Genomic DNA, 13,229 nt, shown 5'->3' with positions numbered 1-13,229 from the left:
CTGTTTCATTTTAAACATAGTGTTGATGATTCACTTTCATTCAGCTCATGTTTTGTCTAGGGGGTCAAAAAATTCTGCAGGTGGATTGCATTGGAGCTACTACATTCCTTCCACGTTTTTGCTGGCAGGTGATTTGTGGTTCTGAGAACATTGGTGAAGTCATTTGGAAAAGCATTGACTGCATGATTTTTATGTAAAGTGAGCAGTGTTAGACAAGCAGAATCAAGTGGGAAATCTGGCTTCAGGGTTTGCACTTTCCTGAAGGCTTCTAAGGCAACAGAAGCTGATGCCCAATATATTCAGGCTGAGCAAGCAAGCTAACTGTTTCTGGCATTTGTGATTCTAAGGGGACATGTTTCCACTAATGGGTAGGGGAGAGGGGAAAAGGTTATTTAAAACAGTTGCAGAAGCTAGATTAGGGTTGCATTGGGGATTGAGGGCTATGGGTTAGTTTGGCCATTGGAAGGAGAACATAGAGGGGATGAAAACGCAGCAATGGCAGGGGTTTCTGGGAATAAATCAAAATGCAAGTTTGTAAATGGCCCGATTCTACTACTTTCCTCCAATAGCTCAGTGATGAGTACTGATCGTGTAAACCAGGTGTCGTCGCAAGTTCAATCGTTGCTGGGCCTTGTTACTCTGAGGGGTTCTGGACAAAGTGGCAGCTTTGTCTTCCTTAGTGGTTAAAAGAATTTCATGCATGTTCTAATGTGTGACAAGGAACAGTTACCATCTATGATACTGAATGGTGGGGCTTGTGTACTGGTCAGGAACAATTGTTAAAATTGCACCTCCATTTAGAGTTCTATGGGCCAAAAGAACTGTTACACTTGGTTATTAAGATGAAAACAAAATGCTGAGGACGCAGCCCTTCCTGAAAAGTGTCACATTAATAGGAAAATATAGATGTGGAAAGTGGGGAAAAATAAACTCTTAAGAATACTTAATTATTGCAACATTAGATTTTAATGATCATCTTCAGCAGGAACACGACACTTTTAAGTACACACGATTCACACTATTTTTAGCAGTCAACAATATTTTCTTACTGATTACAATTGGTCTAAAAGATTGTCCAATTTAGTGTACTGCACATCAGAGCCCTAGAAAGTTTCCAACACATCCTGATTTCCAAAAATGTCAGTACAAAAGCTGAATTTATAATTGAGTGGAACAGGTGAGTTGTGCAGACTTCAACAGTGCAGGAACCTTTGGGCCATTTTTGATTAAGTTCAGATTGAGGACCATTATTTGGAGCACTAGCTTGCGCATTTGGCCAAACTGAGGGCTATTGTCAATAATAGATGACGGGGTGAGAACTTGCATCCAAGGAACCAGTAGCAGCTGATACTCAAAAAAACAAGATATCTTCTAAACTTCGTTTACTGACCTTTGACATCATCCTACAATGTTTTACGCAAGTTCAAAGGATTGCTAACTATGTACCAAATATATAATTACTGAGATTTTAAACTGCAGCTCTTATCTACTGCACAGATGGGATATGGTAGAAGTCATTGATGGCAAGAACTTTGTCATTTTTATAATCAACAATCCAAAACAGCTGGTGGCCTTAAACATCAATTAAAACCGGGTTGCCTACCTCGAGGCTCTAACAATTTTAATCCAATGCACTTTGAAAGATATTCAGCTGGCAAGGCCACAGGCTCACGCACTAATGTAAGGATAAAGCTGCTTCACAGGGTAAATTATCTAGACCCACAGAGAAGATATGATGGAATTTGCAAAGCTCTCCTAGAAAGATTCAACTCTTCAGCCTTTACACTCCAACGCAGGCTCCAAAATTGGTTCCATCACTTTTATGGATGGTACAAAAAAAACATCTATCTAGATGTATTGGTTCCATGAGATGCACACAGGTTAATGCCCAGATGTAAAATCACTTGCCAGCTTGTATTTTCCTTGTTCCACCATGTCATCTTCCACTAATTTTATTTTGCTTAAGCACTGGCTGTATTACCCCAAGCTTGTGATTTTTTTTTAGTTCTGATCAACACCTCAAAACAAGTTTTCACCTTGTGATATTTTGCCTTTCACATACAGTGATTAATGTTATCTACTAATTAATTCTATTTACAGCTCCACCAGATCAATGCCCATTATCGTTTTGTTCTTGGTCAAGAGTAGAAATAAAGTCATGCAGCATTGTCCACTACATTTCAACTATAAAGTAGTTAAGTGTGTTGGGGAGGGGGTGGGGGCAAAGACAATTCTGTTTAAAGGTGGTGAGTGGAAGAGAATTATTAGTGATGCAACCACCTGCCCAAGCTGAGAAACAAAATAATATGCTCATCAGGTTTCAACATTCCTACTTGGCCCGGGTGTAAATTTTGAAAAGTCCACAAGAACCATATTGAACGGGCCAGCTTAAAATAGTGGTTTTAGCACAGCGTTCATTTCTGGCCTAGTGACATCAGCTCGAATATTGCAGAAACTACACTCATTACAATTGGCTACAGGCTGCATCTTGAACTAAACAATCTAGAAATTAGTGCAATTCACCTAACAAGGAAAAGGAACATAATCTGCAACCAGCTTCCACTAGGTTTACTTAATGACTGAGGTGGATGTTTGATGGGGTAGAAGTATAGAGTTGAAAGAGTGAGTGGATAAGGCTTGCAGCAGAAAGAAGTTAGAATGTACTATTCAACTGAGATTCCAGTTTCTCTGCACTGCAGTCTTATTAAGTATTCAGAGCATTCTGTAAGTGCTAGCGAGGAACCAATAAACCTCTAAAATACAAATTGATTTTCCACAAAATTGGAGTACACTAGTGAATTGCCATGTTGCCCCCCACCTCATTAGTTACCCTCAACTATTCCCTCTTGGCACTGAGCCCCAAGACCATCTTGCTCTCTATTCCTATCAGCAAATTTTTAAATTTAAGGGGCTGTTAAATTGACAAAATTACGGGTTCCTTTAAAAATGTAAATGCATCTTTAAATAGATATGACATGGTCATTGATGAGGTACCATCAGCAGAAACATCCATCAGTTTGCTGCACACAACAGTGGTTTAACAGCATGGTGATTTATATAGCAGGAGTGTGGGTTGGAGTGCTTGGCTGTTTCAAGCCGATCGTGGTACACAGCCAGCCTGCGAAATCCACTTTTTCCGCCTCTGATCGCTTGATGAAAGAATGAGCCTGTCACAAAAATAATTATCAAAAGGTGCTCATCCAGAGACACTTAGAAAAGCGTCACACATTTCCCCAGTGATGCAGACGTGCTATTGCTACAGAGATGAACAGCACATGCTGACCACAAAACCCATATCCACAGTACGTACAGATTTAAAATGTTAATGAATCATGAAGATATTTGCCCTTTGTGCTTCTGCTGGAAGTTTGTATTAAACTCATATTTTGCCATCTTCATTGAATGGGGTTCACATCATAAATGTCTTAAAAGCCTGTGGCCTTGACTGGTGGTAGAAACTTCTTTCCTATTCATGCCTTCAAATTATACTTCGTCATATTGGGGCAATGCTCGTTGGTGTCCTCCATAACAAATTGGAAGGATCTTTGATGTAAAATCACAATACTGGAGAAACTCAGCAAACATACTTTATATAGAAAAGATAAAAGGTACATAACTAATGTTTCGAGCTTGAGCTGTCTGATATCACGTGGAGACCATACCCTGCAAAGGTTGAATACAATGGAAAACACTCAATCCTTTCCCTATCAATCCAGCATTTCAGGATGTGAGATTGAAAGCAAATTGTTAATCTACAGAACTTCCTAATGGTCTGCTCCATTTAAAAACTCAAGGCCATAGAAGGAACTTCAATATATAGCCATTAAATGTTAACTTAAGACCAGCATATTATTACAAGAACCAAAGAATCGAGGATTTACTCACCATGAGCTGCTTCAAGTCTGCTCTCTCTGCCGGATTCTTTATCAAGCTGATAAAAGAAATAGGCACATTTGCTCATAAATAGCAATTGACTTCCACCCACTTCATTTTACAAGATGAGATTCTTGAACTGTGTTTTCCCTGTGGAAATTCCAGTACTCTCCATGTTATAACAGGGAACACATCTTACTGAGCATATGCAGGAGAGGTTGGTGAACCTTTCACCTCAAAAGAAAGCATGGGAGTTAGCCATGAATTACTCAGTTGATATCAAAGAGGGAGAGAGATTAATTGACAAAGGAAACTTATCAATACCATGGGAAATATTACAGGAGCTTTGAGGATTTTACTCTTAAAAGGAACAGAAAATAGGCCATACAGCCCTTTGGTTCTGCTCCACCATTCATACGATCATGACCAAATAGCTTGTTTCCAGCTTCCGTTCATATCTGACTCCTGACCCCATTTGCTGACCTTGAATGTATAAAATGCAATGAATTGATCCTCATGGCCTTCTGTGGTAATTCCATGAGTTCATCACTACATGAAGAACTTCACCTGACCTAATTAGCAGACTGCAATTTGAAGCTGTCACTCTAGTTCTGGACTTTAACCACAGGAACTTCATCTCTGCATCTGTCTAGTTCAGATAGAATTGCATTGGTTTGTAAAAGATCCCCTCTTCTACTAAACATTTTTTTTGAAGATTAGCCTAACCAACCAGTCAAAGAAAGATCTGTGACACTCCCTCCATACTTAAAAGAAAATACTTTTGATCATGACTGATCATAAATGTAAATAGAGCAGTCAATATCATGGCTGCAAGATCAGGACAGAGGCAAATAACTGTCCTCCTGACACCGCAACTCCTTTTTACAAGGCAAGCCAGGACTGATAGAAGACACTTTTTTTTTAATATATTTTTTTATTTTTCACACTGAACCATATCAACCAAAATATATACAAACATTTCTCATTAAATATACACAGTGGCATTTTCTCCCTTTTTTCCTCCCTCCCCCTTCCCCCCCATCAAAACCAATAAATATTCAACATATACAATACAATAAAACCATTAAACAATGTCTTCACCCAATGAAAAATAAACAGGAAAAATGCTTCATTTGTTTTTAGACACTGAATCAAATCATTTTGTCTTCTTATCATTTTAGGGGGTGGAGGTCTGAGGCAAGCTCTCCCTGTTATGTCCCATGTATGGTTCCTAAATTTGTTCAAATAATCTGACTTTAATTTTTACATTTATGTTATTTTTTCCAATGGAATACATTTATTCATTTCCATGTACCATTGCTGTATTCTCATGCTCTCTTCCATTTTCAAAGTGAACATTATACACTTTTTTGCTACTGCTAAGGCCATCATAATGAATCTTTTTTGCGCTTTATCCAATTTGAGGCCTAATTCTCTACTTCTTATGTGACTTAAAAGAAAGATCTCTGGATTTTTTGGTATGTTATTTTTTCTGATTTTATTTAATATCTGATTTAGATCTTCCCAAAATGTATTCACTTTCGTACATGCCCAAATTGCATGTACTGTTATTCCCATTTCCTTCTTACAGCAAAAACATCTATCTGATAATGTTGGATCCCATTTTAATTTTTGAGGAGTGATGTATAACTTGTGTAACCAATTATACTGCATCATGCGTAACCTTGTGTTTATTGTCAACTAATATGGCTACACCTCTAGCTTTTGAATTATATGATACTGCTGCTACCTGGCCTACTCAGTCTCTCTTTAATATATTGTGTTCCACTTCAGTTAGATGCGTTTCCTGCACAAATGCTATATCTATTTTTCTTTTTTCAGTAAATTTAATAGCCTCTTCCTTTTAATTTGGTTATGTATTCCATTAATGTTTTTAGTCATATAGTTGAACGTGGCCATCTTATATCTCTTTTCTGCTTCCACACCACCTCCACCTCCATCCCCCTTTTTCCCCATTTTCATCTGTTTTCCCTTTTTAAACTCAATGTATGACAACACATTTAAAACATAAAATACTCCAACAACTCCCACATCCAATATTACCTTAACCCCAAATGCCCACCCCCTCTCCAAGTTGCCCCTTATCCCTTGCTGGGCAACCACAACTTCCCTTTCCATTTGGGTTGTGATCTTGCTCGTAAGGGTCAACTGATTTCACAGTGACGGTTATTCTCTCCCCCCCCCCTCTCCAACCCCCTCCAGAAAACTTTTTCTTTTACACACATATAACAAAGCTCTCCCTTTTTTCCCCCCTTCCCCTCTCTTTTCCCTCTTTAGTTCTTTACATATACATTGTTTTTATATTTTTATATATACTTTATCGTCTTTCTTTATTCTTTTTACATCTCTTCATCTCTCCTGTCCTGCAAATACTCTGCAAATTCTTGTGCTTCCTCCGGATCCGAGAACAGTCTATTTTGCTCCCCGGGTATAAATAATTTAAGCACGGCCAGATGTTTTAACATGAATTTATAACCTTTCCCCCCCCCCCCCCCATAGAATCGATTTTGCTGTATTAAACTCTTAAAGAATTCAAAACTTATGTCTGGGTAAAAAATTATTTTTTGACCCTTGTATTCCAATGGTTTATTATCTTCTCTAACTTTATTCCTTGCCTGTTCCAATATATTTTTTCTTGTCGTATATCTCAAAAAATTTTACTAAAATGGATCTTAGTTTGTGATGTGTCTGTGGTTTCGGGGCTAGTGCTCTGTGTGCCCTTTCTATTTCCATTTCTTCCTGCATTTCTGTCATTCCCAGGACCTTCGGGATCCACCCTTTTATAAATTCCTTTATGTCTGTGCCTTCTTCATCTTCAGGCCCACTATTTTTATCTTGCTTCACCTACTATAATTTTCCAACATACCAATTTTCTGAGCTAACAACTCTTGTGTCTCTTTAATTTTTTTGTCACTTTCTTCCAATTTTCCTCTTGTCATTTACTTCCATTTCTACAGCCATTTCTCATTCTTCCACATTTTCTACTCTTTTCCCTATTTCTGTCATGACCCGTTCTAAACTTTGCATTTCATCTGTTCTTTTCATTTTTCTTTTAATTGCACTAAATTCTAATGACAACCATTCTTTTAATGATCTCATTTGTTCTAAAAAAAAAGGCTTTATCTATATTCTGTCCATCTGTTTTACCTTCTATTTCTCTGTGAAGATCTTGGTCATCTTCTTCTGTGTCTGTACCTGTATTTGTGTCTTCTTCTTCTCTGTATCTGTGTCTCTTCTGATTCTCCTGATGAGTTGCTTGTATCACTTTGTCAGGCCTCTTGCTGGGCCTCTTCTTGTTGATCCTCCCCTCCTGGGATGCTCATCTGTTGGGCATTCTGCTGCTACTCTTCTTGCCGTTCACCCCGTCGACTTTCTTCCTCACCTGGTTCCTCACTCCCTCTCCTGTCGCCTTCCTCATCTTCCAGATGAGAGCCCTGGTGTCGGGCATCCCTCAGTTGCCCACTCCTCGGCTGAGCCCCCCTCCCATCGGTGTTTTCTTTTACCTTTGATTGTGCATTGCGCACGCACTACTCCTCCTCGCATATGCGCAGTTGCGGACTTTTGTTTGGCTTAGAGAGCCGTTTTTGCAGTCCACTGGTCGGGGGTGGGGGGGATCGCGACTCTGCGGGCCGGCACCAACCTCGGAGATCAGGTGCTCTTCGCCACCACGGCTTCCTGTTCCTTCGTGCAGGTAAGACCTTCTTTCTTTTCTTTTCCGGTGACTTTTCTTTTTTCCCCCCATTGTTTTTACTTTTTCCTTTTTGGGTGCCATTTTCTTTCTCTTCTCTGCAACTTTATCTTCTATTTCTTATACTTTATATTTGTTAAGCTTTGTCTTTACTTTTTTTTTCTGGTGAGTGCTGGTTTTACCCTACCGCCACTACTCCATCACGTGACTCCTCGATAGAACACACTCTTACGCTGGATGTGTACAGCACTCTCAAGAAGTTGGATGGCATCTCGGACAAAGCAATGGACTTGAGTGGGACTTTCACTCCCTCTGCACATCCACCCACTGTAGCTTTCAATCTACAAGATGCAATGCCATTACTCAACAAAAAAGCAGCTCCAGCAGCATTTCCCACATCCATGACTTCCATGTTCTAGACACAAGAACAAGGGTAGTAGGCACATGGGAACACCATACCCCTTGGGATCACTAACAATACTGCATTGGAAATATTGACACTGGGCATCTCTCCAGGAACTCCCTCCTCTGCGGTAGCCAGTTACCACCTTTCCAGCAGTGTTCTGGGATGGGCAATATTTGCTGGCTTGGCCAGTCATTCCTACATTTCATAAATACACAATGGAAGAGAACTGGTTCTTGGGGTCAATACAACCTGCTCATTGCAGTATACAAATAGGCTTCAATACAAGTGACAAAAAGAATCAGTGAGTCTCTAAACACACCTTAAGCAGGACAAGTGGCCTTTCAATAGTAAAGTGTTGTCTTTAACAGCATGGGTAAGACAAGAAATCTGCAACAATGTGTCGTCAAACCCATGTCGGTCACATACTCCAGCAGATCAACCTTATTCAAACTGGTAAAAGTATGAAACCACAACACACCAAGATATGCACGTCATTGTAAGCCCTGATGTCCACGATAGACAATGTTCTTTAATCGACAGTGTGCAAACAATCTCAGCTTCTGAAAGCTGGTAAGATGTTAATGCAAGGTTCTCAGTCAATCAACTTGGACACCAAGATAGTGCAACACAACACTAATTAGAATCTGAAACAGGGAGCATAGTTAAAAGATGGGGAAGTGACACAGAAGGAATTGAGAAAAACGAAAGTCTGCAGACACTGTGAATGAAGTAAAAACACGATGCTAGAGAAACTCTACAGGTCAAACAGTGTATTTTATATAGCAAAGATAAAGATACATAACCAACATTTTGGGCTAGAGCCTTTCATCAAGATATGAGCAAAATGTAGGCAGGCGTCTACATTGGTGGAGGGGAGGGCCAGAAGGAGGAGCACAATCCCACAGGCCGGAGGCAATAGTTGGATAGGGAGGGAGGGCACACACCAGCAAATGGCTCTGTGAATGGAGAGGGAAAGAGGTGGCGAGAGCTGGAAGAGAGAGACGGATCGGGAGGAAAGGTAGAATGGAGTGGGCAAGCAGAAACCAGAGAAGTCGATGTTAATGCCATCCAGTTGGAGAGAGCCCAGACTGAATATTAGGTGTTGCTCCTCCAATTTAAGGGCAGCCATGGTTTGGCAGTGGACAAGGTCAGTACAGGAGTGGGGCACAGAATTGAATGGTTGGTCACTGGGAGATCCCTGTCATTGATGCAGAGAGAGCAAAGGTGCTCAGCAAAGCGATCTCCCAGTCTCTCCAATGTAGAGAAGTCTACAAAAGGAGCAGCGGATGCCACAGATTCACAAGTGAAGTGTTGCTTCACCTGAAAGGACTGTTTGGGTGGTGAGGGCAGAAGTGTGGGCACGTGTGGCCCTTCACCTATGGCCACAGGAAGTGCCAAGGGGGCAATTAGTGGGAAGGGATGAGGGAGTCAATGAGGGAGAGAGAGGAAGACGTGTCTGGTGGTGGGATCAAATTGTAGGTGAAGGAAATTGCAGAGGAAAATATGTTAGAAGTGGAGGCTGGTAGGTGAGGTCAAAGGGAATCCTGTGTTTGTTGTGTCTCGGAGCAGAGGGAGCCAGGGCAGATGAGTGGAAAATGGAGGGATGCGGATAAGGGCGTGGAGATGGTAGAGGGGAAATCTACTTTTTTTCCTAGGAGGAAGACATCTCATATTATCTGCACTGGAAGACCTCATCTTTGGAGCATATACAACAGAGACAGGAGGAATTGAGAGAAAAGAATAGAATCCTTACAGAGGACTGGGTGTGAAGAAGTGTAGTCAAGGTAGTTGTGGGAGTTGGTAAATATGTACAAAAATGGAGACAGAAATCAAGAAAGGGGAGAATATCAGTGGTAATGAACTAAATGAATTGGAGGTCGGGGTGAAAGTTAGCAGCAAAGTGAATGAAGTTGACGAGCTCATCAGAGACATCAATGTAGTTGGCAATATAGCTGAGGAAAAGTTGAGGAGCCCTGCCTGAATAGACTTGCAGCATACAAAGCCAAAAGGCAGCCTAGCTGGGACCCAGGCAGGTATCCTTTGACATGGAGAAAGTGGGATGAGTCACTGTGAAACAAAACTTTCCCCTCAGATCCCCTCTAATGCTCCCTCCTCATTTTAAAATTATGGCCTCGTTTTGATACCCTTACCATAGGAACAAGATTCTCACAATCTACCTTATTTATGTCTCTTAGAATGTTTATATATCTCCTTTGCTTCAGGGAAAATAATGCCAGCCTATCCAATCCAACCCACAATCCTCCAGTCCAGGCAACATTGGTTAAACACCTCTGGAAATCAGTACACCCCGAAAAAATCGTGGTTAACGTAGCTGTTAGTGCAACACTGTTACAGAGCAATCAGGGCCGGGGTTTGAATCCCATGCTGCCTGTAAGGAGTTATGTTCTCCCCATGTCTGCATGGGTTTCCTCCAGGTGCTCCAGTTTCTTCACTCCGTTCAAAACATATGGGGGGCTGTAGGTCAATTGGGTGGCATGGGCTTATAGGCTGAAAGGGCCTATAACAGAACAGAATGTCTACATTTTTTTTTAAATTGGGAAATGAACAACCAGTACCACTCCCCTCAGAACTGCTGTGGGCTCCTCCTATGGCACTGAACCCCAGGACCCAATCTAATCATAATCAACTCACCAAATATTCACAAAGTCCTGGAATTCATCACTGAAAACTCCAGATGGCAATTTAGGAGGTGGCTGCAAGGAGAATGAACATAAAAAGTTATAAATCGCAAGGAGCCTGACTGCAAGACAATCCAAACAGCTGCTGTTGTCCTGGAACCTAGGAGCAACACTGACCTCATTCACAATGTAATCCAACAGCTCAAATATTGCCATCGGAGGTCTACTGTCGACTCCAAAAGCTGCAAGAAGAAATGAAAACTTAAGATGTCTCAACTTACTCCCCAACAACCAGCCAAATTATCTTGATGATACAGACACAAAAATGTCAAGATTTCCCCAACACCAGTGATCCCTCTCCCCACCAACTCCCCAACCCCAGTGACTAGACAATGGGATACAGGTTCAAGTTTCAAACTCACAGCTCCCAGGACGCCCAGGTGGTCGACTGCTCTGCTCAGAGGATGTCGAGTCTTCACCCATGCGACAGCCAAAGATTTGTTCGAGCTCCTTCGCATCAGGTGGAGGAATGGGATATCTGCCAATTGCCATTTCCACGAGAGAAAGGCCCATACTCCAGATATCAGACTGAACAGAATAGTGTGTTCCCTGGAGTCTTTCTGGCTGTAAAATAATCAGAATGTGGGCCTGGGGTTAGTCTCTCTGTGTGACATCCGCACATCTAGAAACCCATTCCAGAACTCATGGAACAGAGTCAACCATTCAGCCCATCATTCCAGTACTATCACTCACCTGCACTGTCCCCACAATAAATGTGCACATTTTCCTAGTGGATTGAGAGGGCATTGAAACAGGGTGTTTCTTTCCATGGCAGCAATGAACCATCTTCAGGGCAGGCACCACAGCCTGAAAAAAGGTGCTGATAAGGTTGATCAAACAGCCAAGGAGGACAGCAGAAACATGGGCGAGGAATGGGCGTGGGTCTGAAAAGCAAGTTCTTTCAGCACAGACTCATTGGAGCTCTTGCCTTCACTCTGAGGTGCACTCTAGTGTTTAGAATGAAGGAGTAACATTCCTGTAACAAGTTAATGATATAGCTGATGCTGAGGTCCATCAGCAGCTCCCCAATAATTATGCTGCAGACACCCTGGAGCAACAGTCTGGCCCAAGCACCTTCACCACATAACTGCCAGGCAGTGGCTATTTCAGTCAAGGGGAAATCTAACCACCTACCACTGATGCTCAATGACATTCTCATTGTCTAGTCTCCTGCCACGAACACCAACATCCTGGGCTTGCCAGCGGCTAAAAAATTGACTGAGGCTGTGGTAAGTGACTCACCTCCTGACCCTTCCCACCATCTACGGGAGCCCACTCCAACAATGCTCACGGGTGGTACAACAGAGCGGTAGGAGGTGCTGCTGTTGCACTGACCAGGAACCAGGGTACTTTTGTGGAGTCTGCATTTTCTCACTGCAACTGTTTAGATTCCACCAGGTGATTTCCTTTCCATCCACATCCTAAAGAGGTGCTGCTTAGGTTAATTTCCCATTTAAATCACTCTTTAGAGTAGGTGAGGGCCAAAAGGAATCAAAGGAGAGTCACTGCCGTGTGAGAGAGAACGTGTTGCAAGGCTACAAGGAATGATTCAGATGATTTTACTCTGCTGGAAGGCAGAACAGATCCAACAGGCTGAAAGGTCATCCAGGACAAAGCATCCACTTGGTTGGGGGTGACAGCTGCTTTTGGCCAAAGCTTAGAGAGTCTCTCAATCTCAAGACAGATAACCTCCATAATTGGCTCAGCAAGTGTCCAAACCCCTAGACGAGAGGCATCAGTGGAAGCATTTTCCAATCTGAGCTCTTCCTTACAGCCTCAATTCCCAAGAGCAGAGCAGATCTTGCATGAACCAAACACAACTTACAGACATGTAGGACCTGGTCCCAACGAAAGAGTTGGCCATCGAGTCAATCAACTGTCCGCTGACCCCAAAGTCACAAAGCTTAATTTCACCACGAGAATTCACCAGGATGTTTGAAGGCTTCACATCTGGAAAGGAACACAACTTAGAAGGTCTAATATTAGCTTTAATATTTATGGAAAAGGAGATTTGCAGAGCAGAATGAGGAAATGAAACAATCAGGGAAGGATACCAAGTTGATGATGGCAGAGACACAAGATGCAGGAGCAAGAGTGTGCTACCCAACCCAAAGAGATCATGATAGAGAGATGGAGGAAAATTGATCGTTGGAGATCTGGAGTAAACATATTTATAGTAAAATCCCTGATACCAGCACCTACAGGGATTGATAGATGCCGGATAAGCAAGTTTTCCAACTGCTTGAGACTGCGTGTTGCGTGAATGGAGAACTAATGGTGAGATACGCCAATTTTAAACTTCTGTATTTTTTTTTTACCCATTTATTTTCCGTTACTTTTTTTGCCAAATGCTCGAATTCTGGATAACAGCAATTTTACTGTATAATATGAAAAGGAAATGTTTACAGGATTACAAGGAAAAGCTGTGAGGCTAACAAAAGTTTGTTAAAGGAGCCCAGGAATGATCATTGGAATTGCATCTTCCTGATAATTTCACTTGGTTGTGGGAAAACTGTGCACACATTGGCAACAAGCCTTTTAC

At 41.7% G+C, this 13,229-nt stretch overlaps 1 protein-coding gene across 3 annotated transcripts in view; it reads right to left on the bottom strand.

Annotated features, from left to right (window-relative positions):
- Positions 1–947: 947 nt before the first annotated feature.
- The window catches only part of map2k1 (mitogen-activated protein kinase kinase 1), a 28,401-nt gene continuing 16,119 nt past the window's right edge, over positions 948–13,229 (bottom strand). For all 3 annotated transcript variants that reach the window (XM_069910726.1, XM_069910729.1, XM_069910727.1), the window contains exons 6-11: positions 12,513–12,637; positions 11,050–11,251; positions 10,805–10,869; positions 10,641–10,702; positions 3,886–3,931; positions 948–3,167 (exon numbers count right to left, since the gene is read on the bottom strand). In XM_069910726.1, coding sequence (XP_069766827.1) covers positions 3,054–3,167; positions 3,886–3,931; positions 10,641–10,702; positions 10,805–10,869; positions 11,050–11,251; positions 12,513–12,637 — 614 coding nt within the window. In that variant the 3' untranslated portion in view covers positions 948–3,053. The remainder of the gene's footprint in view (positions 3,168–3,885; positions 3,932–10,640; positions 10,703–10,804; positions 10,870–11,049; positions 11,252–12,512; positions 12,638–13,229) is intronic.

This window comes from Narcine bancroftii, chromosome 14 (assembly GCF_036971445.1).
Source record: "Narcine bancroftii isolate sNarBan1 chromosome 14, sNarBan1.hap1, whole genome shotgun sequence".
Taxonomy (NCBI): Eukaryota; Metazoa; Chordata; class Chondrichthyes; order Torpediniformes; family Narcinidae; genus Narcine; species Narcine bancroftii.
Note: the sequence above shows the minus strand (reverse complement) of the source record. Positions and strands in the feature narration are given on the sequence as shown.